The following is a 26,453-nucleotide window of genomic DNA, read 5'->3' on the forward strand; positions in this document are numbered from 1 at the left end:
AAGGGACCGAGTGAGGCAAAGGAGTGTCACAGCAGTGACATTAGATACACTCTGACCCCGTAACCAAGGGCAGTCAGTCCAGCCCGAGGTCAAGTGGTGGTTCTACCCAATCCTTCAGCTTTATGGGTAATGGGATGGCTATCATTAGTCCTTAGGTGGCCCGTTATATGTTTAATTAACCAATACAGACAGCAGATAATTGAACTATTGACTGGCCTCTCCGAGTTACATTTGTCTTCTGATCCAGCGAGAGCACGAAGAACGAAGTCGAATCAGATGTGTTTAGGCCTGTGATGTCCTGATATCATCTCCTTTTACTCACCTGACAGCTTCATTTGACACCCTGACCTCTGGCTAAAGGCAACTTTTATTTTGTTGAAATATTCTGACTGCGCACTCCTTCTCTCCCAGGCCTCAGGAAACACCACTAAAAGCTTACAAAAAAGCAGGGAAACATCCAAAAGGCCATATTTCAAACTATCAAGCTTTGTTTTTTTCCCCATACATGTCAGTCTGCTGGATACATGTCAGCAGCCGTCTGAAAAGTGCTGACATCGCTGCCCTCCTGTCCAGCAGCCCGCTCTCTCTGTGTGAACTTGGATTTAGCTCAAGGGTATAGCCACCCTCCTAATGTGATGTAGCTCCGAGAAGGAAACAAATTGGCCTGACGTCTCATGCGCTGCCTTGTCTTGATTGTGTGATGGCTTCTGCTGCTAATGTGTTACGATGGGTAGACCTGCGTGGGGAGGGAGACAGAAGTGTGTGTGTGAGATGGAGAGAGAGAGAGAGAGAGACTGAGCAAGAGAGGGAAAGAGAGAGAGAGAGAGGGGGGATGGGGGAAGGGCCTCAGTCTGCAAGATCAGCACAAGTGGAATTGCATTGATTCAGTTAACTGCAGAGTTGGAGCGTGATGTGGAATTCTGTTTATCAAGGGTGGAGTTTATAAGATAGGCTCCATTTTGATCTTATTTTATAGACTGTATTCATAATCAGTCCCAGTTCTCTTAGTTTCAGCTCTAAAATATTAGATCAACCTTATACACACATACGCAATAGCTTAGATCCACCTGGAGTTCTTAAAAAAATGTCCCCCAAAATTTAGCCGATACGTATCTCTTATTGATTCAAAGTCTCGGATTCGACGGCCATGTAACGCGCTGTATTTTTCCAGTGTCATCCCACAGAAACACAAATGCTTACATAGCTCGAATGTAATGATACTGGCAGATCTGCACTGTAAACATCATGGTAATCAGCATAAATCTACAAGATCAGATGCAAACAGCGCACATCATGCTCTGTAAATTACCCAGAAATGTGCAGCACGTTCTAAGAAGCCCAGAAAAGGCATCTGCTGAATCTTAATAAAATGCAAAGTCAATCTCAAATGTTGCATTAATGAAAAAGGGACACAGCTCTTCTCAATGCACCGCTTCCTGTAAATAAGGAATATTTAGTGGGTAAAAATATGCAAAAAGAAGACAGTGTGATGTATTTATTTCACTGACACTGGGCGAGTTTCTCCTGTAATAAATCAGACCGAGGTCAGATCTTACTGGGCAAATCTTACAGCTGCCGTTTTGTGTGGATAAAAGCCATCTACGTGCAGCCTGCCCATGCTTTTGGCAGAGAGGATATATGTATTTTAAATTAATGAAGCTCTGTTTTGAACATCCATTAAAATGTTGGATATGTATATTTTCTTTTCTCCTTTCCCCTCGCTGCCCCGCTCTTTCCTTGCCTCATTTCCACGTCTAGCTGTAGGGAATTTGTCTCTAAGGGTTTATCATGACTGCCTCATATTTCCCCCCGTGGTTTGTCATTTTGCTGATCCAGACGCTTTTTCATATTTCAGTATTCTTATCATCCACTGGCAGTAAGATGATCCATTTCACTTATTTCTCAGAAGTGTGACTGCAGCCTAAGTCAATATCTAGAGAATGAATTCAGCAAAAGGCGCGCCGTATCCGAGGAGGGGCAGCTAGTTAGCGGTGGTGGTGGTACTGGTGGCGCAGGACACTTTTTTTTTATCCCGAGTCAGCAAGGGTAAAATGTCAAGCATTTCTTAGGGAAGCGGCTCCATAGGATTCCATTCGAAGCTTTAATCTTAATTGAGAGCATCGCACATTGATATTCCATAGGCCTCTTTGCCCTTCGCCTCTCAGCTACTTTCATTTAGAGGACAGCCGTACTGCACTACAGCATGGGGACTGCTTTGTCAGACAGCCAAAAGGCCAAAGGCAAGGTCAACCTCTCTTTGTAACAGCGGCTCACTATGGAGTGAAGGCGTCACCTCTTTGATGCTGTCGGTGCTTTTGTGAAATAGTTTTGGAGTCTTGCTTAAGTCAAACAGGATCAGATTTATTCCATCCTGGCTTTAAGTTGGCAGGAAATATCACGGAGGACTCGTGCTCTTGTTTATTATGCTAGGAGTTAAAATTTCAGCAGCTTTCTCAATGTTGATCTAACAAACCACTTCATTCCCCAACAGCTAGAGGCCATACAGGACACATCATTTAATGCAGTTTGGAGTAAAAGAAGACATTTCCATATTGAAGAGTGAGAGGGAGTCCATCGCAGCCATCAAAGAGGTGATTCAGTCACGAGAACCAGCCATCTTCTGCACACTGTTAACTAGATTCTGAATAATTGCTGGACTCTAAAATACAGCCTATTCACAGAGGAAAACATCGGTGCCACTTGGATGTCAGAAAGCTCCCAATGTGGCGTTCTGTGCTGGGTTCAGCAACATCTCTTAATCCTTAAACAAAGGGGAACGACTAACTGGCCCAGCAGATGCAGATGTGATAAAGCCCATGTCATCAACTGAGGTCGAGATAGGAGGAAGGTGCGGGGTGGCAACTCTCGGCTGTTGCTGCTCCTGTGGGAAGACTTGTCATGCCACCTTTCCAGAGGTGATGAAAACAGATAGAAACAGAGACAAACACACACACACAGACACACACACACAGAAACTGTTTACAGTTAAGTACACAGCCCCTATCTGTGGGACTGAGGACTGAGCTCGCCTCCATTTCTCATGCTCCTGCCTCAGCCCACTGCTGACACAGTTATACTGTAAAGAGATAGCAGCACAGATAGCTGTGCGTGTGCATGTCAACGTAGCCCCGGGGGGTAAACTAGTCTGAAAGGGCAACAACACGCAGTCTATCTGCACACGTTTTTCATTAATCTCATTTATGTGACAGATTTGGGAAGCACTCGTCGATTCAACCACTCGAGGTGTATTCTGCTGATGAAACACTGACTCTGGATTGAAGGATTAGTCCTTTAAAGATCTGTTTTACTAGCACATATTTAAAAAAAACAGGTTCTTATAGAGGGGCTGCGGCTTCTGACAGATTTATCAGGTAATCAGGGTTTGACAAAGCTTCAGAGAAGCCACTCCTATTTCAAAGTCTTCTCCGCCAATTCTGTGGGAAAGCCCAATGCCCGTGCTTTCCACTGCTTCTACTGTTCAACCACAGTTTGTCTTCACCAAAACAAATCAACACATTCAGCCTTCAGATCCATTGAGACAACAAAGCTACCGGACTCCTCAGCAGGGCATTACAAACAAATCTTTAAAGGCAGAGTCCACTTTGTCACACACAGGCCAGTAAAATCCATAGTGAGACGGCTCTTTCTCAACCTACTCTGAAAATCAGTGGACATAAAAACATCATCCAAAAAAAGAATTTACTGTTGAAGATTTTGTAACATTTGGTTTCCCTTTAATTCAGAGGCAACCGGTGATAATTCTGCGAATGATTGTACACTCAGCATCTCAAAATATTTGTCATTGCGACAATGCGGATGGTTTTATTTAAGGCAGCTGGACATAGAAGAAGCAGTTTCAGATTTGTGCGGGAAAAAAATGATGAGCAGGGTCCACGCGTAAGTCAAGGCTGTTCCTCTCCACGGGATTTAAATATAGCCCCACTCACCATTACTGCTGTCACTCACAGACTTATGATGACCTTTTGACCTTGCCTGTAAAAAAAAGAGACTTCATGCTGACATACTCACTCCAGATGCACTGCAGCACAGAGACACAGAAACACTTTTTTTTTTGTCTCTCTTGGCTTTGAAGTTATCAGTCTGATTGTCTGCAGCAGTATCGTTTTCACTCATTTGTCTGATTTCGTGATCTTAGATCTGTTCTCAAGAAGATGGTGTAAGCTTATGTGAGGCTGGCAGGTGGGGGGATTCCCAGAAAAATTGGACAGTTCAGTGTTTCTCAGCCAGCGCAGGCTGAGGTTTTTGGGACTTACATGTCAGAGGGCACAAACTCCCGCTGTCTACAGCTCGGCGGTGCTGCAGGATACTGTGCAGCCACGTGTGGGCGGTGTGTTCCTTTACACTAATCGTATTCGATTCTTTTTTGCTGGTCTGCTGCGTTTCTAAAAAAAAAAAAGATTTGCAACTATACGTCAGTGCCTTCCTAGCTCTTGTTTGCCTTTGAAAGGCAGTGGAAATCAGTTGCATTTCATAATAATCAATAATAAGAGATACAGCTTGAGAAAGTTTTGAATACACATGCCCCTTGGACAGTTTCACAAAAGCTCTTAAGGCTGCTGTAATCAATATTTTTTCTTAAAGTATGTCAAAGTCAGACCACCACTTTGGTCCAGACTTAAACACGTCAACTATTCTTAGGTGTATATTTTGTAGAAACAAACATATACTGATGCATGAGATAGCTGCACCCGGTTTGTGCAGACCACCTGGTGAACACAGTGGAGAAATTTGCCGATAAAGATCTACTACGGAGTAAAAAAGAGAGTGAATATATGCTTGATGGTAAAACCCAAAGCTCCAAATGAACTGCCCTGTATCAGTTGGATCTGTTAACTAATAAGTTTGATATGTTGATCTAAAGCAGGTAACGTGGCCCTGCTGTTTTCACACTGTGTTTTGGCGCAAAAAGAAAAACTGTTACTGGAGGTTTAACGCCATAACGTTATATTTTTTGCATGCATTGTCTGCTTTCATTACTCTTCATCATGCAATTTTTACTTCTGCTTGCAGCGATCGCGATGAAAGATAATCAGATTTGTTAGACTGACGTGACTGCTGGCAGCCTCGAACGCTTTATTGCGAGTGCACTATATCTTAAATTCAGTGGGAATTGTTATCGCACACCCAGTCCACTTTGTTGTTTTCTTGTAACCTTTCTTTCTTTCTTTTCTTTTTGAGAAGTTGGGTTTTTTCTCTCTGCTATTACAGAAGCCAGAACAAAGTACTTCCTGTATCTTGGCCACAAACAGAGCAAACAAGTACATGGGTTCACTGTAGGATAAGGGCCTGCAGCCCCTTAAATAGATCCCTTATAAGCTCTGGGTTGCCCAATAACAAGCTTTTCTCCTTGACACTCCAACCACAGCACACAGTTGGTTGTTCCTCAGTTATTTTAGCTGAGGCTTCACATCGAACATGATGACAAAGATGGCCAAAGAATCAAAGAATGGGTGTGTGAACAGTCCTCTGCCAAGTCCTCCAGCTGCATATAATGCAGACAGCGGTGCTAAAATCAGCCAGAGGGGAAAACAATATGACTTTAAGCTCAGCCAAAGGCCTTCTGTGAAACACGAAGGAAGAGTTTTGACACAAGGGAGATGATAACGTGACACATTAGTGGGAGAGTGACACACCCAATTCCAAGGAGGCCTCTTAGACTTCACCAAATGTATGACACTACAGCCATACTCTCATGTCAGCAACACCCACAGAAACTTATGAAGAAGGGTGTCGAATTGTGCATGTGCAGTGACAGCTGTAATTTATGAAAGCTCTAAAGTTTCAGCTAAACTTCACAGTTATTAGTTATTTTTCTAAAGGATATAATTTGATCTGTTTATTTTTCTTCATCTCATTCCTCTAAGCACAAACTAAAACACGAGGTCAAGACCATGAAACTCTTGCTTTCTCTTTAACACCCTCACCAAAAAAAAAGTGGTTTCTTGTCTTTCATTTCCTAACAACAGCCAGAAGTGTTTATTTTCTCATCTGCAGGGCTCTTCCCAAAAACCAGAGTGACCCCTTTACTTTTCCCGGATGCAAGTATGTTATAGACCAGAGACCCAATAACGTCCCCAGGGGCTGGACCCGCTTTCCAGGTTGTGCTAAACATACTGGTGTCTGAGCAACAGTTGACCCTTAATCAGCAAAGCTTTGTCAACAGCAACTGTGAGCTACAATTATCTTCCCTAGATAGGTAGGTAGTATACTGGGGTCCAGGGGCAGTGGAAAGGGAAGAGGCTGTCGTGGGGGGGCTGACTTAACCTCTGTGACTCGTGTTTCTACTGTGCACTAATGGATGCCTGTCATCATTATGGACAGAAACAGGAGGGCGCCTGCCAGCTGTATGACCCCCATAAAACAGAACAGGAAATCCTTGCAGGGATTGAAAGGGAAAGACTCGACTCTTCTCTTCTCTTCTCTTCTCTTCTCTTCTCTTCTCTTCTCTTCTCTTAGTCATTTTCACATCAACTGCAGAGTTAATTTACCCCCCTGTTGTGCATTACAGTGAACCCTCAAGCTCGGGCTGTTTTATAATGGTTCTGTCACACTGGGAGGAACTTGTATAATTATTACATACAGTGCATCACCTTTGCTCTGTAACCAAAGTCCACCGTCTGTAATGTGACAGGACTTTGTCTGACTTCTCTCAGTGGTGTCCACTGGAACGTGACAAGCACTTTATCAGAGGGCCTTCCTATCAGATCCCCAAGAGTTCATGCACAAACACGTTGGACACAACGTCCCCAGGAAGCCAGATTCCTTATTACACCAATAAGATAGCTTTATTGTGGTCCTGGGGCTACATATTAATCCACTCCGTTGAATCCTTCAGAGGCCATCATGTGATAACTTTAGTCATTACCAGTAGTACAATCATAATTACAGTGGAATCATTCAGGATGTGGCAACAAGGGGAAAAAAAACTGCTGTTGTAATCAGCAGCCACGACAATAAAAAAATACACTTCTGACCAAAAAAAAAAAAAGATCGTCACAATCACATGATTTTATTTTTTTTTAAAAAGTGTGTGTGAGAGAGCAAGGAGGCGCACGCACACGCAAAGTCCTGGATTTGCATACGCATGTCTGTATGTGTGCTATGTCCATGGAGATGCCTGTGTGCGTGTGTGATCGCTGCATGATTCACAGTGTCACAACTGTGCGCAGTAACGACTGGACATCCTGAGCGGAAACCACAGCCATCTAAGTTGCGTTTTCCTGAGACACACAGGCTAACACTCTCACAAAGAGTCACTTGACTGGACCCTCATATAGGAAGTGAAAGAGGAAGCCCCTCGTCCATCCTGTCCTCCATCCCAGCCTTTGCTCTGCACTTCACGTGAAGTCGGTCTTAGAGACGATCACTCAGTATGAGGCTTTGCTATTGCAAAACAACCGTGAAAAAACTGGCTCAGGCTGGAACTGGTTTGTTATTTGGGGGTGAGGGGTCGGAGGTCAAGCGTCTGGCCAGCTGACATTTAGTTACAGAAGATTAGCGACAATCATTACTGTAAAGGTAGAATTCACTGATTGATCAACAGTGTTTAAACATTTTTTCAGTTGATCAAATGATTCCGACTTGATTTGAGCAAAACATCCATTTGGTATCTAATCTCTGAGCAGCTTTGTTGCATTAAGTCAGAAGCTACCCCGACAAGATACTGAGTATTGAAAGAGTCACGCTGCACCAGAATCAGTTGAGCTGGATCAAAGTAACACTGTCAAGAGGAGAATGGGTATAATATCACAGATGGAAATGATAAGTGATGTTCGACTGTGGGGTCTTTTTGGCCGGGTCTTCCCTCATGGCTCGAGGCCTCTGGCTGTGTTCATTGGTGTTAGTGTATGAAGCCTGGCAGCCTGCATTCCTGTGCCTCTCCCATGCACACAATGGTGAGTAGCTGCAGCATTCCACTGTCTGTGTCCGCTGTCTGAGACATAGCCAAGTCTTGGCAAACCCTAGCACTCAGGCAAGAGGTTGGCACCACATTCAACTGCTTCTGATGAATCCGTCCGAGTGTTTCCACTGCACACCATTCCTTCTGAGGTACTCTGTGTGTGTGTGTAAAAGTGTGTTCTGGTTAAATTAAGACCGAACGTCTCATTAAACTCTATGAAATAAATATACGTGTGTGTGGAAAAAATAAGCCCTCTGCAGTAGAGATTTTTTTTAAAATTATAGGCATGATTATGCTTCCTCTTTAGCATGCTTTATCATTCATCTTGCAGCCATTCCTTCTCGCTGTTTTTAAAAAATGCAAGCATGTCTGTTCTAAACCGTTTTCACTGCTCTTCATCATTCTCTTGCTATTTGCTTTCTCTCTTGTTCTGATGCCACAGCCGTGCAGACACCTTTCCCTCCTGCTGACTCAGTAGCCAGCCTCAGGCGCTGTGGGCTCAGGGTGTTGGTGGCAGGGAGGGGTGAGTGGAGAGGAGAGGAGGGGGTGGCGGCGGCGGTGGTGGTGGAGCGCGAGGCTCCCACATCAGGCCCCAACAGCCTATCACATGCGAGGGAAAAGAGCTGGCTAATCGTTTCTACAATGGCACCCTGCGCACTGTCACACAGTACCACAAACCGCTTTCCTCACCAACACTTCTACTGTATTATTCCACTGTTGCTTGGAAATCCACGTGTGATGTACGCAAGTGCGCAAACACACAACCGATAACAAAGCGCTCTCCTCTAAAAACCACATTTTGTGAGAGGCATAAGTGTGCGCAGTGTGAAGAACATGCAAGTGTACATTATCACAAGAGCATTGCACCCAAAAAATAAATAAAAAATCTCCACTACCGCAACTATGCAGTTACACACTGAAAAATCTAAATTTTATATAATTTTGGACAGTTTTAGGTTAATGTCGAGCATGTCATTTCTTAATATTTCACTCGATCAGTGATTTGGAACAAATCAAGTCATTTAATTATTTTTTTTTTCTCTCTGTTTTTCTAGAGCAGTTATCTGAATAGCTTTAGTATTCATGCATACCTTTGTTTGTTTATTGTTCACAAATCTAAGCTCATTTTTACAATGACAGCCACAGATTAACCCTTTTTATTAGGATTCAGCACCGCAGCCATCTAGATATCCCTGAGCTTCTGTGATTAGGCCTGTTTTCAGAAAGAAAGTGCTTTTGCACCTGTGCCTGCTTTGCTTTAACAGAGGGGTGAGGTCAAAACTGTTGGGGGGGGGGTTCACACATGAAAAGACAATCTGGTTTCCAGACTAAAGTGAGCCACCTGCAGTGCAAACTCTCACTGAAAGGGAGGACGGTAACAAAGTCTCGTCTGACAGTGAAACACTCTCCAAGATTTTCTGTGCAGAGGCAATCGCAGAGGTTATAAACTCAATTTACAATGTAACCACTTATCACAGATTATTACCCTGGCCTTGGAACTACACACTCATCCAAATATTGTTGTGATCTTAAACCGAGAATGATCAGTGCTAAGGAAATTCTCCTAATGATTTAAATTTTAAAAAACAAAACACCAAGTTGAAAAAAAAAAAATGTTGAAGCTGGCCAACAGAGCGCGGAGCAGTGTGCCGTGGTTGTTGTTTCTCTTTTCCTCTGTTAATGAATGCAGAGGTGTTTGTCCGAGGAAGAGAGGAGAAGGGAAGCCTGATTTCCACTCCATTTTATCTGTGCCCCACAGCCCCGGCTAGTTAGCTCCCCGTGCTTTCACATGCTGGGGTCCCACAGGAAGCAGTACTCCATGATGGGCAAAGGTCAGGGAACGAGAGAAAGCCACTCCTCATTTCATCCGCTGAAACTAACTAATACACTTTGTTCTTATTTGTTTTTTGGACGAATTAGAAAATAGGAGGAATGTGAACTTTGTTTTAATTTAGATTATTGTTTATGTGCTTACAGTCTTTCAGTTGCAAATTATTCAAATTACTTTCATATTTATACACACTATGCACTAGCTGAAATACTGTGATACCCTTATTTTATGTAGCATGTACAAATAGAGGACTTTGTCTTTTTATAGTATTTATCTTTTTCTTTTTTTTTTGCTTTTATGTTTTGTTGTATGATTAATAATGTGTTTGGATGGCTCCAAAAACTACAGCAAGCCACGATGACAAATGTGCAAGTGGAAGTAAATGTTTTAACTGTGGGTAAAACATTTACTCGTGAGAAGATGAGACACGATTTTAAAAATTCACAATAGGTTTATTGATCCATAGTAAATGAAATTAAAAAAACAAACAAACAAACATTGTAGATGAAAAATGAAAATCTGCATAATTATTTGCATAACTGTGTATTACATTGAAAAGAAAAGCAAATAAGGAACACATCTGTCCAGCAGAATCAGCTTCATAAAAACAATAGACGTGTGATTTCTAACATTAGATGCTTTCTATTTAAAGAAATGATGAACACGAAATATAATCCTGGCTACAAAAAGCAAAGCAAAGCAAAATCATCAAAATGAGGATCAAACTATAAGTGAAGCAAAAACAATATGGTTGCATAATTATTCAAAGCAAATATCCTCTGATTTCAAGTACATCATCTGAGACAAAATACAGATATGCCTGTATAAAATAAAGACATCTCATACATGTCCTGCATGCATGCTTATTTGCAAATTTCCATTCATTACTTGTTGGCTAGTTGCATCTATTACAATAAGTTGAGTCGAGTCCTTTATGTCCGAGATTTTTTTTTAAACTTGATGAATCCGTGGAGTTATTTGGTAAGGAGCAAGGCGACCAGGTGGCCAGCCTGCCACCCCTCAAACATGGAAAAGATTCAGTTCTGCAGAAAATCTACAAACTCACATTAAATACTCTGGTGAGGATGGGTTGTCGCTGGTAGACCCTGTTTCGTGGTAACAGTTTGCACCGGACAGTTTTTCACATTTAAGTTTATATGCGTCCCTCTCGCGGATCAGCCTGTTGAGTTCATGTTTCAGCTGCTCGACCTGCGACAGCAGGTTCGTCTTCTCGTGCTCCAGAATGTGTTTCTGTTGCACGCGCTTGTAGCGGCAGGACTGCGCGTAACCCCTGTTTTTCAGGGTTCGGCGCTTCTGCTTCAGACGCATCACCTCGTCCTTGCTTAGGCCTCTGAGAAGCCGATTGAGCTCTCTGACTGACATGGACACCAGCTGATCGTCTGAGAAGTGCATCTCGGCGTTGGATCGCCTGTCGTGGCGGCTGTGTTGCTGCTGGAGATGGTGATGCGCACCGAGGACCTGCTGGGCCTCCGGCGACTGAGGAGATGCGCACCCCATGTCATCTTTGAGATATGGGTCTTGGCAGTGACTGTTGGGCATACCTTGCATGTCCGAGTGACCCGGAAGACCCGGGTAGTGCTGGACAGGCTCGCTCAGGTGGCCGTAGCCATCGTAATCAGCCGGGAAAGGTGGCGGATTGTGGCCGTGGGGCGCAGATGGATGTCCCTGCTGCGCTGTGGCTCCGATGAGGGCCTCCATCGCGTCTTCGGGTGTCAGGCCAAAAGCCTGAGGGTACATTTGCTGAGGATAACCACCGTTGTTGGGTATCCAGAACTGGCTGTTTTCGACGTTGTTTCTGTGGTCGTTAGGATTGAGATTTGGCGATGAAGGCACAGAGTTGCAAGGTGTGCTGCCAGGAGTGGAGGAGACGGAGTCTGGTCTATGGAAAGAGCGATCCAGCCCCTGCATCGTCTCCTTCTTCACGCCGAACTTCATCAAGTCATAGTCGCTGACGAAATCCATGGGGGTTTTCTGCAGTCCCAAGTGTGAATGCGCCTCAGTCGTCATGCTAAATGGAAAGCCGGTCTCTTTAAAGAGCTCCAAATGTCCACTGATATTTCATGCAGCCAGTGAAATCGCAGTCACTTGTTAAAAAAAACAGCCCAAAAATCAAAACCCGAATAATAAAAAAAATTAAAAAATGAAGTATTTCCAAACTTTCGATCACAAAGGGGGAAAGCACCACTCGTGAAAAAAAATCACAGCAAAAAACAGGAGAGCACCTTTTTAAACTTTACGCTGAATTGCGATGTCGCACCGCGCAGCTTGTTTGGCTTTAGGAACTTAAAAGTCCGGTGATGCCAACAGACTGGACGCAACTCTGCCTTTTCAGGAGAAGCGCACTTTCTTCATAAAGCTGCATTGTGTGATGTCACGCCTTTCAGACTACACCTCCACCCTGCTCTCCAATGAAAAAGGGAAGATTTGCATAAAAGCTTCTACGAGCGACTCCACACGATCTGTTCGTGATTGTCACTTGACCAAAGCCTATAAAGGTCTGCTCAGGGGCACAAACTCTATTCTGTAGTGTCTTTTGTGTTTAATTTCTTTATTTTTATTGTTTTATCCGTCCTTTATTTCGCATATTGCCAATTCACCCCACAGGACAAATTATGCACCAAAGTGAATTGGAGCCATGAGAACAAAAAAACAAAAACCCATAAAAACAAAACAGAATCGTCTGAACGATAAGGATATGATTTCAAGGATTTTGAATAAATGTATGGCAATGAATTTGTCTATTAACAATAAATATTAGTTGTGAACTATAATAGAACTATACATTTATTTTCCCTCAGTCACAATTTGCTGCAAATTGGTTTATGGTAATTTAGGAATTTATGGTTATTTATATGTCATTATTCATTAATAAAACAACAACTACAGGATGCTGTTAGAAAATTCATTTGACCCTACTGTGGTTGCTGTGCTTCTTGGTTGGTACCCAGGTGAATACTGATATCTTGTGGCCAATGCCCTACACTGCAGCGGCTTTCATAGGGACATGGTATATTCGCCGCTTTGTTGCTTTTCCTGTTATTAGATTTAAATTGTGAAGCTCACATTTTAATGTACAAATATATGTTTGTTCAGTCTTCACCGCTTATTTCTTAAGGCCAAATACATTTTAGATGCATAAAACAATGGTAATGCTACTTTAAAAAATATATATATATATGTATTTTCCATTTTAATTAACCAAACTACATCTTTAGGGAATATGACTGTATTACAGATGCAAAGCTTCATCACAAAGAAGTTCCTGAGGGATCCCACCAGAAGTCAGCAGCTCAGCAGCAGCTCTGACATAACAGATACCAGGCTAACCAGAGTTAAAGCACAAATGCACAGGATATCGAAGGGTTAAGTAATGTTCCTCCCCTGAGCTGACCCTCTCAGGCAGCGCTTACTCCAATGATAGTGAATGCTTACTGACAAGATAAAAAGACTCAAGCCAAAACCAATAGAAATTGCTGCCTGAGAACGGCCAGGCATTGTTTCAGCGAGTTCGACTTGCTGGGAAGAGAGGAAGAGAGGAGACAGTGTGACTGAGCAAAAATTTCTCAGGGACACATAACAGGATTCATGCCAGAAGACCGGGGTGATGCTTTGTGGTATATCCTGTGCTAATGATAGGATGCTCACAGCCTAAGTGTACGTCACAAGCTGGCACTACGGTTCTTTTGCCATAACAAGCATGTATCAAAACAGTCAAGTCAAAGAAAAAGGAGAATTTCTAGGCACTGCAATATCAAGTTTATACTTCAACTGTCACGGCCCTGGGTCATGTGACCCAGTATGTTGAGTTTTCTGGTGTTTTGTTATTCTTTTTAGTCTAGTTTTCATTGCAGCTTATTTAGTTTCATTCTGCCATGTTTTGTGTCTAAGTTTTCCTTGGTTGTAAGATTCAAGTCATGGCTGTGTCTTCTTATGTTTCCTGTTTTATTTTGAAAGAGCTTGGTGTGTTGTGTTTATTGTATTTAGTTTCATGTGTCCTGTCATTATGTTAATTGTTGTCAGCCGTGTTTCCCATGTGATCCGACTCCCCTTGATTATTCCTCATGTGTATTTAGTCTGTGTGTTTCCCCTCAGTCAGTTTCGGATCGTCTGTTAACCCCACCACAGTTGTCATAGGTTTACTCCGTTGTTTCTCTGTGTTTTCTAGTTTACTCAGTGTTCATAGTTTGTCATAGTTTTTCACTGAGTGTCTCAGCCCTTTTGTAACACAGTGTTCATAGCCTCCTTAGTTTCCCTAGTTGCCTGTTTTTCTTCTGCATCAGCCAATAAAGGCTCGCTTTATTTTTGAAACTACGTTTTGTCTCCACCGTGTCTGCACCTGGGTCTACCTCTTTCCTCACACCGGCGCACCCCGCCGTGACATCAACACAATATCACAGCCCTAGAAACTCCACTTTATCTGTATCTGAGAACACATATTTTGATGCATACATCGATACTGATGTATGAGATGAAGGCTAGGATATTTCAGTTTTATGTTACCAGTATTTCAGGAATGACACACTAAAACAAAAACAGCAACACAATTTGATTTCAGTTATAGAAAACACAACCTAGGTGGACACATCAAGCATCACGCAAGCAAACAGCCCCGTGTTTCTCTGAAAATAATTTAAATTCAAGTACTTCAGAATTGGGGCAGGATGTTTTACCCAAACACCCAAATGAAAAACTAATATCTGTCGCACTGAATGAAACAAAACAGAAAAAAAAATGTCTTTGTCATTTCTGTATACACAACATTGCTCCCACATGACAATGGGGTTCTGTGTGTTTCGGTAAACATGACGGCCATTTCTAAAAGTCAGATTCACTCACTCTCGTGTCCAGTTATAAGAAGCATGGAGCGAACAAGCAGCATTAGGTTAAAGGCCATGGCCAGGCAACACAAGGCTGAAGTCATGATCGCAGGAGAACAGCTCAGGTAAGACGAAACAGATTCGGTGACGATGTCGGCAAATTCTACTCTGCAGGTCAGGCAGATGACTGATGTCAGTTTTAAGGCTCACGGCTGATTTAAACACCATTTTAAGGCTCAGACTTCACGATGGAAAACTGATTAAGGATCGACGCTACCACTTTCGCACCTACCCTAACTGCTTTGTGGCACACGAGCTTACAGACTGGCTTGTGAGCCACAAGGAAGCTGCAGATCGAGCAACAGCTGCCAGCCTCATGCAGCACCTCATGGACCATGACATTTTACACCACGGTAAGAAGGAAGCACCGGCAAGAGCTTCAGCTAAAGAAGCTCTCCCTTCTTTAGCTGAAATTAATTCCTCTTCTTTACCTGAAGCTAAGTCCTCATGTTGCTTTCACGACTTATATTTAAAACTGCCTTTTTCTTAGTCTGTGACAAGAGGGCAGAATTCAAGGATGCCAAACTGCTGTACCGTTTCCGCAAGGATGATGGCACATTTCCCTTTAACACAGAGGTGAAAATCTTCATGCGAGGACAACAACTATATGAGCAGTAAGGGCTGGTCTGTTTGTGCTTCAGGTTCTCTGGTCTGAGAAAGATCAGCTTAATCTTAGAATTGAAAGACCTCCATAAAGGTGTATCTCATCCAGGTTTTTCCTCCACTGCATGCTATTTTAAATCTGATTCTGTTACTGTTTTCTCTTATAGACTTATAGCAGACAAGAACTCCATTCTGCAGCTGAGAGAGGAGCATGGTGTTACTTATAAGCGCTCCTTTCCTGGCTGCCAGTTGATTGACTATCTCATTCAGAATGGAGAGGCAGATAGCCGACGACAGGGACTGGAGTTGTGCCGTGCATTGCAGGAGCATGGCATCATTCAGCACGGTGAGGGGAGTTTTCATTGGCCCTTTGATGTACAGCTGTCAGCGGTGGGCTTGCCATCTGGGACTCTTGCAATCAAAAGTAAGAATACACACTGCATAGATACCATTTATACTAAGACTGCTGCTTTTTGCTCTCTCCCCAACTCCCGCTACCAGTGGGGAAAAAGCATGATTTCTTTGACAGTGGGCTACTCTACCAGTTCTGCATCAATTTCCGCCGGCGTCGGCGCCTGTCTGAGCTGCTAACTGAAAATGAGCAGGTTAATGATGAGGCTGTGATGGCATCAACACAAGAGGACAACAATTCTGAGAGTCCCTTTCTTCTACGCAGAAACTCATCCAAGGAACGCAACCGTGCATTCAGTGGTAATAAAAATAAATTAATTACTGAGTAAACATGAAATAAAAGGAAACTCTTGCAATTTTCACAACATGCACCTTGTTTTTTTTATGAATTCTGACGTTGCCACTAACATAATCTAATAGTGAGCTCAAACAAAGACGCCAAACAGATTACCGGTGGTCGTCGAAGTAGCTTGAGTTCCCTTCAGTTTCACTCTGCTGGATTTCCACCTCTTCAGCTGTTGTCACACTCAGCAGTACGATGCAATCCTAAATCAGGCGAGTGTTTTATTATTTATAGTCAACTGTGAAATGCTTCATAGTATCATCAAAGTTTAAATATTACTGTGATGAGGGTTGTTTGTGAAAGCACATAGACATAATCTTTTAATTGGTTTCACAGTCCTTAAAAGAAAAGTTACTTGTGAAGAATTAGTGGCACCTGGTGCACCCTTTATCAAGAAAGTGTTGACGGTGAGTTATGAAAATTATACGTATAAATTATTACTTAGATTTCTGATTGGATTTAATAGCACCAATTTAGCATACCTGAGCAACAGTCCCCTAAAGGCTAAAAGTCAAAAAGTCAAAACAAGCTTAACACATTAATAAAGTTGTGTTTTTTTCTTCTTCTTAGATAAAGTCTAAGGTGTATTTTATCTGATTGAGATTGTAGGTGATAGGAGACGCCCTGGGCTGGGGCTTTGTTGTCAGAGGCATGGCTCCTTGTTATATGCAGGCTGTTGACCCTGGAAGCCCTGCAGCAGCTGCTGGAGTTAAGGTTAAATAGCTGAAACAAACTGACAAAGATACTTATCTTGGATTTTATAAAGTGATCTCCAAGATACAGATATAACCCATAACCTTTTTTTAAAATTTTATTTTATGTATTTATTTATTTCGTTTTAGGTGCGGCAGTTTGTGTGCCAGGTAAATGGACAGTGTGTTCTTTACCTGGACTACAGGACAGTAACCAGACTGGTGATGACAGGACCTCGCACTGTTGTACTGGAAGTTATGGAACCACTGGAATGACAGTAGCTATATCATCAAAGTCTGGCTCTCTCTTTGAGTACAAATACTGCATCTGCAAAAAAAAAAATAAAAAAAATAAAAAAAATAATAATAATAAAAATCAGCAATTACGTTTGATATGTGCTCATTTTTGGGGGGAATAAAAAAAAATGCACTTGTTAAACTGTTTATCTGACTTGCATCATGGAAAGTGTTCTAAACTGCCTAGATTGTTTTCATGAATTTGAGGGGGTTAATAACGATTATAATGAATACAAACTTTGGGTCAGTCAATCCAGCCCAGCGCCCGACTACGACTTCCGTCTTTTTGTAGTCGCCATTTTGGTTTGAGAGTTGATCAACGCGTTAGCCAGCAAGCTGGCCTGACCTCCGGTGCAAGAAAATCAGAGAACTGGAGGAGTATAGGTGTCCCTGGAGGTTCCCATTTTCGAAGTGTACTATTTTCATGAGCTGTGCAACATTCTACCACTGTGTTCTGTCACTCGTCCCCCAGCTAGCAGCTCTGCGGTGCAGATGAGCGAGCTAACTAGATAGCTTGGCTAGCTAACTGTGGAGCTGCTGAGCACCGGCGTTGAGGGGAGCATCACCGTCAGTCTGCATGTCCCGCCAGCCCCTCGGTTTTTTATTTTAGCCATTAATGTCGTGAGATAACCCCTGTAAAGTTAGTCCTCTGGCTTATTGCAAGGTGAGTAAAACGTTAAATATCGTCAATGAAAGTGGAAAAAAGGGAAAGAAAGCAGCTATGCAACGCTAGTGTTTGTGCTCAGTAGGTATTGCTAAATCTGGCTAACACTGTAACGCTAGCCCACAAAGCTAACACGTATTGTAAAACTGTAATTCCCGAAAGCTCTGTGCATAGTGGACAATAGAAGTCATTGACCTGCTCTGTGGTTAGGCTTTCTGATCAAACCCACCACTCAATCAGAAACAAGGTTATAGTGAAGCGTCACCATAGAAACCGTGCCGGACCCCTGAAGCTCTGAAACATACACAATGTCATCATAAAAAACACGCTGTACTACAGGGAGACACGTGCTGAAAGGGCGTGTTGTCTCTTAGTGAGTCCGGCTAGTGTGATACCAGTTATAAATGTACCTGAGGTTATAATGAAGAATTCAAATCTGTCTGCCAGGAAATAATGTATCAGCTCCCGGTGAACAATCTTACAAGAATCAGGAGAGCCAGGAAACAGGTGAAAAAAGCACTCGGTGACATTGGACTTGAGTTCTGCAAGGAGGCAGCAGAGGTGAGCAAGTGTGTTTTGAGCTGCATGTGATGGATAAGAACTTTGAATAACATAAAGGTAGCATTGATGGACCAAATACCATGCACTTGTCCAAAGATGGTTTTCAGTAAGGTGTAAGTGTGTGTGCGTGTTTTAAACCAACGTGACAATTTTAAGGCAGTTTTGATTGCCAGCTAATCATCGGTGGACGTAATAAGGATAACAAGTTTGTCCTTTCTCCATATATATATATATGTATGTATATGTATATGTATGTGTGTGTGTGTGTGTGTGTGTGTGTGTGTTTAGAAACAGCCTCATCAAGCTTTAAAATGACAGACTCCAAAGGTGTGGATACATCTCCACAGCTTTGCCTAGTGTAGTTTGCAGAGTATGAATTTGCTGTCTAGTCCCTAACCTCTTTGTGTTTACCTTTCACAAATCCAGTGCTCTGGCCTGACAAAGGGAAATTCAGTACCGGTCCCCATAAGAATAAAGGGGGGAAAAAATCAAAAACATATTACCCATTGATGTTATTTGTCCAACCCAAACAAAAAAGGGCGATTAGAGGGGACACATACAAATTTAAAACCAAGATGTGCAACACAGACTTACATATACAAATACTATACGGACATGGTAACAATGTTAAAAACTTATTTTCATTGGAGTTGGTCTTTAATCTTTTCAATTTTTGCAGGAGTTCAAAGAGTTTTGCCCTAATGAGCAGTTTGTGAAGGGCACGCTTTGCCTTGATATCTGCGCCTGGGATCCATCATACTCTAAAACACAGGTAAGATTTTATCCTATCTTAAAGACTTGCTCACATTATCATGCACTAATGTGCATATTTTTCTTAATGCAAAGCTTTGTTTTTGTTGTTCTTTTTTTTTTTTAATCTTTTTTTTAACTTTTTTTTTTTTTAGGAATACAGATCAAAGCCATTTTGCTGCACAGAGTGTCCATTTTCTTCCAAATTCTACTCAGGCTACAAGAATCACTTCCGTAATGTGCACAGGAAACTCTTGGACAGTAAAATCCTGCTCAACTGTCCATACTGCACGTTTACTGCAAGCAAGAGAACTTTGGAGACTCATGTTAAAATATTCCACATACCCAATTCAACGCGGCACAATTATGGAAGCTCACAGGGAGCTGTGCTGGGGAAAGCTTATCTCGATAGATACAAACAGGGAAACGGTATGGAGAAAGCAATGTATTTCTGCAAAAAATGCACATTTCGGGACACGCTATACAATGTGGTGAGAAGGCACATCTACAGGGAACATTTTCAGCATATTGTCTCACCATATCTTGGTATGGTTTCTGAGTCATCTGTGAAAAATGGTGCTAGTTCTGTTGTTGGCAACAATATCCTCTGTAAAAGATGCCAGTTTACCACTCGTACCTATGAGGCTCTGGTCCAGCATGTTATTGAGTACCATGAGCGCATTGGTGCCCAAGTAACAACCATGATTGGACATGCTAACATTATCGTCTCCAAGCCTCAGCCTTTACCAGTCATGTCACAGAAGCCTCCTCTGGTTGTCAGTAGACCTCAAACACTTAGACCTGAACCAAATGCACAGCAAGTAATTGGCTATTTAAAGCCAGTAGGCCCGGTTATTAAAAGTCAGTCCCCCATTTTAGCCAGTCAGGTGCGTGCCACTGTTCCAATACAGAGGAACAGTACAGCAGTTGAAAATGCTGGTACTGGTGTAAACACAGCCCAAACACAGAAGTGGAAGATATGTACAGTTTGCAATGAGCTTTTTCCTGAAAACTTATACAGTGCTCATTTTGAGAATGCACACAAGGCGAAAAAAGTGTGGGCGCTTGCCAAGTACATCATGAAAATCCACAACTTTACCAGCAAATGTTTGCTTTGTAACCGCTACCTGCCCAGTGATACACTGCTAAATCACATGCTAATCCATGGCTTAACCTGTCCACAGTGTCACTCTGCTTTCCACAATGTTGAGAAAATTATGGAGCATACAGCTCAGGCACACCCAGAGGAGTTTATTGGACCCCCTGGTGCATCGCCTCTCACCTTTGACCTCACCATTAAACAAGATAAGTCCAGTAATGTACAGCTTGCTGTTCTTACTTTTAACATGAAGGAACCCATCAATGGTCAAGATCAGTCGACGCCTGTTCAGAATAGTCTTCCACATCTTGTCAAACTACCCGATCCTAGAGTGACCGATAAGAAAAGTGAACCTCTTGCAGGAAGTATCCCTTCACTAATGCAAACAAGTGAGGTTGGGAAGACTGTGTGTCCACTGTGTTTCACCATTCTCAAAGGGCCTATCTCCGATGCTTTGGCCATGCATCTGAGAGAACGGCATCAAGTCCTTCAAACAATGCATCCAGTTGAGAAAAAGATGACGTACAAGTGCATTCATTGCTTAGGGGTGTACACCAGCAACATGGTGGCTTCCACAATTACGCTGCATCTCGTGCAGTGCAGGGCTGTTGGTAGGAACCAAGCAAACCAAAACTTTAAACCTGGCTTGACACTTAACTCCTCTGGGGCTGGCTATCTTAAGAGGCAGCCATCAACACAGGCTATGTCTAACTCCAAGAGGATAAAGCTGGCCAAGGATGCTAAGACTACTTCCACCATCTTTGGAAAGAAGGCTGAATCTGATGGGCTTGCTCTGGATCCTAGAAGCTATGAACACAAGACTTATGAGGCCAGGAAAAATTTCCTGACTGCCTACTTCAACCGGCGACCGTACCTTTCTTCTGAAGAAGAAGACAAGCTGTCTGCGAGTCTGTGGCTGTGGAAATCCGACATCGCTACACACTTTGCAACCAAGCAAAACATGTGCGTGAGATACTGCAAGACCAAGAAGGTGTCGGTGCTGCTCGGCTTTGACATGCACGCTGTAAAGAAAGTTAAGCATAACTTGATTTTTGAGGAAAGCAAAATTGTTGGTACATCTGCTAAGAAGGCCGTAGGCATCAGTTGTCGTACTCCAAAGACAGACCAAAACAAACACAGTGAGACACTTAATTGTACCTTAAAACTTAGTACGTGCACGGAGACTATTTCCATAGACTCTGACAGTGAAACGAACACAGATGATAGACCCACTGAGAATGGAGACGTCGATGCAAATGAGCACGAGAGTTTCCAATCCAAGGAACCATTAAACATGACTGAAGAAACAAAACCTGCAGATGATGCTTCTAGAGAGACGGAGATTTCTTTGCAAGATGGGAATACAAGCCTTGCAGTGTGCCTTGGTTGAGTAGTAAAGGAGTGTATTAAAACAAAGATGACTTGACAAACACAGTTACAAATAGACCAGAATGTGTGGGTCACTAAATCAGCAGCTGATTTTTTTCTGAACAGTGTTGAAATAAAATAAACAGCATTGTGTAGGTAGTGTTGTGTATATATTTTTAGCCATTGCTCCTTGTTAGTTTCTTCATGCACATCTGTATCACTCACTGGTTTGCTGTCACACCATATAAGAAATATGTAAACTGAACTATTTGCATATTTTTTTCCCCCAACTGTGACAAAGAACTGCATCATACTGTCATTTAACATTTAGAAAATGTAGGATATGTTAATTCCTTATGGACACATTTTAATAAAAGTGTTTGATTAATAAAGTTTATTGGCGCTCTTTCTGTGCTATTAAACTCTTGGACCAGGGGAAATTAGCTGCTTAAAGGTATTTCTGCAGAAAATGTTTTTTTTGTTTTTTTTTTAAACTTAATAACAGTTTCTAAGAGTGAGAGAAATGTATGCGCTTTTCCAAATACAGGTATTTATATAAATGTAAGCGTTAGGGCATACTTTTTTTTCTAATATGACACATTTATTTACAAGTTGCCCAGTGCTCCAAAATAAGAAGACTTTACAATAAGAGGCCCCTATTCATTAAACACAAACATTTAACTCACCGTGTAAAGTGCCACTCCGTATAATTTACCTAGTGTCAGTGTCACAACAGATGCAGCTGCATATGTTTTTAAATGAAATTTCAGCGACTTCCTAATTTCCGGAATGTCTCCTTATTCGATTGGTCGCTTTGTATGAGTGGGTGGGACTTCTGGCTGCTGCTACCGTACAATTGTCCAACCGCCAGCGTGCATCGCTACCCAGGCCACAAAGTGTGACGCTTCAGAAAGGTGCGTTTATCTGGAGTGTTCGCAGCAGTAGTTTTTAAACTTCATAGCTGCTTTCTCAAACGGAGAACAAGGTTTTAGCAGCTCTAAGTATAATGGTGAGTGAAACCGCCGCATGTTCACGGCTTGAATAGAGTTTTTAGTTGTTTATTGATTTAGTTTTTTTTTCTAATTTTGCTGCGTTTCATGCGGAGTGTGTGGCAGCTGGTTAGCACGTGAAGCTAAAACTGGTAGAATCCAAGCGTGCGACTTCCTAGCTGGAGCTGTCAGCGATGGTTAGCTGGCATTCAGAGGCTCTGGTATAATAGTGATGCTGGTGAGCAGCTCAGGGCTAAGTTTGAAAAGCTACTAGTTAGCTGCGTTTAGCTCACATAAAATGTTATTTTCCAAATATCTGCCACAGTTGCAGTTGTTTCCTCATACATAAGTTTACCCTTTTTACAATTGGTGAAGAGTAAAGACTATAATCAATAGAGATGGATCCTAAAACACAGTTGCACGAGTTGCTACATTTTTAAAAGAATGAAGGTAACTGCAATATCCGTCTGTGCTTCCAGGTTACTCCAAGTGAAGCCTAATGTGCCAGATGATACACCGGTATGACTGGCAGGAGAGATCGTGGCATTTGATTAGGCTGGCTGGCCCTGCAGAGGAGGTCCAGAGTGGAGATGCAGTGCAGTAACCGAGAGCTGGTGGAGTTCTTTATAAGCTATAAACTGTCTCAGAAGAATCACCCAACTTCCCTTCTGAGGCCAACCAATGGGGGCCAAAGGACTGAGAGAGACCTGGCCCAATCTCTGCCTGCATACAATGGCATAGAGGCTTTAAAATCAGCTCTTCTAGACTCAGGGGAGCAGTTTGGTTTTCTGTTCACACAGTCTTTTAGGGACGTTGCTTCGCACCTCAGCATCACGCCGGACACAGCCCAGCAATGCTTCGAGAGCGTGATGGAGGAGTTGTTCAGGGATGGAATCAACTGGGGGCGTATAATTGGTCTGTTTGTCTTTGGTTCTGCAATGTGTCTGGACTGTATTGACAGCAATATGAGTGAGCTGGTACCCGACATTGCAGACTGGATGACTGCGTATCTAGATGATCACATTAGTCTGTGGATCCAACGAAATGGAGGATGGGTAAGTCAGCAGGGGATGAAGTTGACATGAGGTGTGCTACTTTTGTGCTTTAAAGGGGGGGAAAAAGTCGTTTAAAACACTTTCTAATCCTTTTTTCCAGGACCGCTTTACAGAGATATTTGGGAAAGGGATGTCTACAAGGAGCTCTGGGGAGTCTCTGAAGAGATGGCTATTTGTTGGAGTGGCCTTAGTAACAGGGCTGCTGGTTGGCATGCTCATGACAGATTAACAGTGAAGGTGCTACTTCTGTGCTGTCACTGAACACCCTGTGGAATGCTAAACCAAGGGAGGGAAGTGGTTAATGTTTACATGGAAGCCCAGACCACATGTGCAGTGACCATAGTGGGTGGGCAAAGGCATTCTGTGAGAGGATTCATAATGTGTAACTTGGTGAGCTGTTACAGACCACCTGCTCGCCTTGCTTTGACCAATGTGTTTTTAATTTCTTTTTCTTTTTTAAACGCACAACAATTTCAGTTGCTGATGTGCCCGTTCAGAGGGCAAATGCTTTAAATGTACCTAATAAAAAGTCAGTGAAAGTGATTCAGCTGGTCTAAGCTCTATATTATTATTATTTTTTTTTTTTCTTCTCTGTATTATTCAGGGAACAACATGTATGACTGAGAATCTACGTTGTATCCCCCCCTTTACTGTGTAATTCTCAGCTTCTTTTGACTGTTCTTGAGGTTTTAAGTCTGTTTTGAAAAGTTTTGCCATTTTGTTTTGCTGAATAAACTGTATGGAGTGCAGAGGCTATCCAAAAAATTCAAATCCATGCTCTAGCAGAGGCCTGTATTGTGTTGAGTTCTCTAGGACACACCAGCTTCCTCCACCAGTCCAGAAACATGCATGTGAAATTAACTTTTTCTATCTCTCAGTAGTATCTAAAATTAAACCATACCAAATTATACATACAGTATATCCATATGCAACAGGCTAAATATTCATGACTGTATTCAGTGTCTTTTGGCTGTTCCTCTAAGGGATCAGATTGGATTATCTGCTACCATTTTTGCCCTACTCCTAGCACCGTCTTGTCACATCAACCCCATGCAAGTCCCTTTCACTACATCTGTGGTCTGCCTCTTTTCCTCCTGCCTGGCAGCTCCATATTACCCATACTTTGTCCACCAAGTCCACTATTTCCCCCCCTTTGCACACGTCCAAACCCTCTCAGCCTTGTTTCTCCAACTTTGTCTTCAAACTGAGCTGTCACTGTGACATTAACTTCTTCAGCTCTGCCACCTCCACCTTGTTCTCCATCCTTTTGTCAGTGCCACTGTCTATAAACCATACATCGTAGCAATGCTCACTACTGTCTTGTAAACCTCCCCTTTCACTTGTGCTGCTATTCTTCTGCCACAAATCAAATGAAGTGACTCCATATGAAGTATCTTAAAAGCTGGAATTAAATGAGATGTATTCTTTTACACAATGTGCATAAAAATCTTCTTGAGAATATAAAATCCACACGTGGTCTCTGTCACCATATCAACATGTACACAAAGCTATATACCAAGGTCTGATTTACATGCAAGGGAGATATTCTGCTAATGCTTCTGGGCTTGTACTGAGTCAGTGGGTGCTCCACACCAACTGTGCATGGAATAAAAATAAAAAAAAGTAGGGCAACAAGAATAAATAACAGACAAGAGGGGTATATACAAAACAGGAGGAAGGCACACAATAAAAAGACACATTAGAGGACGGGTTGCAAAGTGCTTGGAAGTAGTGCAATGGACTAGGTCTGAGTATAGAATCCATGTGTGAGTGGCCTGAGTGATGAGGGTTACTCAGACAGTGGCGTGGATGGGTGGGTCGGGTGTTGGGTGGAAGTGCTTTACAGTCTGAATGGCCCAGGGGAAGGAGGTCTTTGTGTCCTAGTTTGAAGTGTAAAGATGTATCCTGCACAGCCTCGCTTAACAGCAGTGTTTCACTTTGTCCACATGGGGGTGCTAATGTACCACATATTCAAAAGTAGCATGCTTAAAACTAAGCTGTGCTACTCTGCTTTCAGTTACAAGTAATTTCAGACATGACAGCTGTAGTGTTTGCAAGTTGTTCCATCACAGTTTTCTCCTTTTGTATTTTTCCCACAAGAAAGTCAAATTAAACACAGAGAACACGTGAATTCTCCCAGTAATGGGTTTAATCTGTCTGATCACACACCACAACAGGTAGTTAAATCACCCACTTTCCACGCTAGAACAGCTTTTCACAAGATTATTCTGCGAGCTCTGGATGATATAATGATAGTACGAATGGGAAAGGAGACAAGCAGTGAGGCAGCGGGAGAGAGAAGACTCTAACGGATGGCCTTGTGAGTGAACTGGAGAAGGCCTGTGGTTGCTAATCTATCCCCGTCATTTGTTGCCATTTCCCCCGGAGCAGAGCTGACAGCTGCAGCAGATAAACAGCAGATACAGACAGTTGAGGAAAAGAGTATAAATTATGGATGTGCTTGCCAAATCATCTTATTCCTTTAAAAAGAAAAAAATCATGTCTCCCCCTCCCCCACACACTTGTCTCGTGTTTGTTTTGCTCACGATAACCCCTGCAGAGGTGAGCACTGCAGATTGGTCCCACTTTAGTGTGGTTTAGAGTCAACTTTGAGTAGATGCTGTAAACGGATTCAAATAGAAACCCACCCTCATCTCGTTCCGTAATTTCAAAGGGCACTATCACAAATTATTCCCATAATCAAGGTCTTTGGGGAATCAGTTGGGTTATGTATTGTAACGGTTGGCTGCTAATGAATGAAGCTGCACTAGGAGGAAACATTTTTCATATTATTTTTTCTACTGTGGGATTTGTTAAGCAAGTTGAGCAAAAAAAAAAACAAGCAAAAATGCTTATACTGATAAATTCTGTCAAAGACTTGGCTTATCAGCAATACACCCAGTGGTGCGTGTCATGCAGCGTTATGAGTAGGTGACTTGCCCAGATGTTCACAGGGCCGTACTCGCCGAGA

General features: G+C 42.5%; 4 protein-coding genes and 1 long non-coding RNA gene across 11 annotated transcripts; 3 read left to right on the forward strand and 2 right to left on the reverse strand.

Annotated features, from left to right (window-relative positions):
* Positions 1 to 1,966: 1,966 nt before the first annotated feature.
* Positions 1,967 to 22,198, reverse strand: LOC112841762 (uncharacterized). Of its 4 annotated transcripts, XR_003220208.1 has the most exons (6): positions 22,125 to 22,198; positions 16,895 to 17,027; positions 16,116 to 16,210; positions 4,275 to 4,403; positions 3,948 to 3,993; positions 1,967 to 2,905 (listed from the first exon to the last, which is right to left on the reverse strand). It is a non-coding gene; the product is annotated as an uncharacterized LOC112841762 (long non-coding RNA). The 4 variants fall into 4 exon arrangements; XR_003220207.1 differs by lacking the exon at positions 3,948 to 3,993; XR_003220206.1 differs by lacking the exon at positions 1,967 to 2,905 and having other exon boundaries at positions 3,772 to 3,993.
* Positions 10,184 to 12,094, reverse strand: mafbb (v-maf avian musculoaponeurotic fibrosarcoma oncogene homolog Bb). Its single transcript, XM_003442637.5, has one exon. The coding sequence runs from the start codon at positions 11,778 to 11,780 to the stop codon at positions 10,815 to 10,817; it is 966 nt and encodes a 321-aa protein (XP_003442685.1). The 5' UTR covers positions 11,781 to 12,094; the 3' UTR covers positions 10,184 to 10,814.
* Positions 12,217 to 16,999, forward strand: si:dkeyp-97e7.9 (DEP domain-containing mTOR-interacting protein). 3 transcript variants are annotated; one of them, XM_019358641.2, is made up of 9 exons: positions 12,217 to 14,715; positions 14,825 to 15,003; positions 15,141 to 15,264; positions 15,421 to 15,599; positions 15,755 to 15,964; positions 16,085 to 16,219; positions 16,344 to 16,414; positions 16,617 to 16,721; positions 16,850 to 16,999. In XM_019358641.2, exons 1-9 carry the CDS (start codon positions 14,483 to 14,485, stop codon positions 16,973 to 16,975), a joined length of 1,362 nt encoding a protein of 453 aa, XP_019214186.2. In that variant the 5' UTR covers positions 12,217 to 14,482; the 3' UTR covers positions 16,976 to 16,999. The 3 variants fall into 3 exon arrangements, with proteins under 3 accessions (XP_019214186.2, XP_019214187.2, XP_019214188.2); XM_019358642.2 differs by lacking the exon at positions 16,617 to 16,721; XM_019358643.2 differs by lacking the exon at positions 16,850 to 16,999 and having other exon boundaries at positions 16,578 to 16,635.
* Positions 17,136 to 21,833, forward strand: adnpa (activity-dependent neuroprotector homeobox a). Its single transcript, XM_003442635.4, has 4 exons — positions 17,136 to 17,660; positions 18,108 to 18,221; positions 18,901 to 18,993; positions 19,127 to 21,833. Exons 2-4 carry the CDS (start codon positions 18,114 to 18,116, stop codon positions 21,458 to 21,460), a joined length of 2,535 nt encoding a protein of 844 aa, XP_003442683.1. The 5' UTR covers positions 17,136 to 17,660; positions 18,108 to 18,113; the 3' UTR covers positions 21,461 to 21,833.
* A 64-nt stretch (positions 22,199 to 22,262) lies between the features above and the next one.
* On the forward strand, positions 22,263 to 24,253 carry LOC100700270 (bcl-2-like protein 1). Of its 2 annotated transcripts, none has more exons than XM_005450181.4 (3): positions 22,263 to 22,352; positions 22,907 to 23,482; positions 23,583 to 24,253. In XM_005450181.4, the coding sequence occupies exons 2-3, from the start codon at positions 23,018 to 23,020 to the stop codon at positions 23,709 to 23,711; spliced, it is 594 nt and encodes a 197-aa protein (XP_005450238.1). In that variant the 5' UTR covers positions 22,263 to 22,352; positions 22,907 to 23,017; the 3' UTR covers positions 23,712 to 24,253. The 2 variants fall into 2 exon arrangements, with proteins under 2 accessions (XP_005450238.1, XP_003442785.1); XM_003442737.5 differs by having other exon boundaries at positions 22,297 to 22,447; positions 23,583 to 24,029.
* Positions 24,254 to 26,453: the final 2,200 nt, after the last annotated feature.

The sequence above is a fragment of the Oreochromis niloticus genome, linkage group LG5 (assembly GCF_001858045.2).
Source record: "Oreochromis niloticus isolate F11D_XX linkage group LG5, O_niloticus_UMD_NMBU, whole genome shotgun sequence".
Classification (NCBI taxonomy): domain Eukaryota; kingdom Metazoa; phylum Chordata; class Actinopteri; order Cichliformes; family Cichlidae; genus Oreochromis; species Oreochromis niloticus.

Bases quoted from the DNA above. Each gene is read 5' to 3' on its own strand.
- mafbb (XM_003442637.5), bottom strand. From the start codon at position 11,780: ATGACGACTGAGGCGCATTCACACTTGGGACTGCAGAAAACCCCCATG.
- si:dkeyp-97e7.9 (XM_019358641.2), top strand. From the start codon at position 14,483: ATGAAACAAAACAGAAAAAAAAATGTCTTTGTCATTTCTGTATACACA. The intron at 15,004-15,140 runs GTAAGAAGGAAG...CCTTTTTCTTAG, and splicing joins CCATGACATTTTACACCACG to TCTGTGACAAGAGGGCAGAA. The intron at 15,600-15,754 runs GTGAGGGGAGTT...TCCCGCTACCAG, and splicing joins GCATGGCATCATTCAGCACG to TGGGGAAAAAGCATGATTTC.
- adnpa (XM_003442635.4), top strand. From the start codon at position 18,114: ATGTATCAGCTCCCGGTGAACAATCTTACAAGAATCAGGAGAGCCAGG. The intron at 18,222-18,900 runs GTGAGCAAGTGT...CAATTTTTGCAG, and splicing joins TCTGCAAGGAGGCAGCAGAG to GAGTTCAAAGAGTTTTGCCC. The intron at 18,994-19,126 runs GTAAGATTTTAT...TTTTTTTTTTAG, and splicing joins CATCATACTCTAAAACACAG to GAATACAGATCAAAGCCATT.
- LOC100700270 (XM_005450181.4), top strand. From the start codon at position 23,018: ATGCAGTGCAGTAACCGAGAGCTGGTGGAGTTCTTTATAAGCTATAAA. The intron at 23,483-23,582 runs GTAAGTCAGCAG...CCTTTTTTCCAG, and splicing joins TCCAACGAAATGGAGGATGG to GACCGCTTTACAGAGATATT.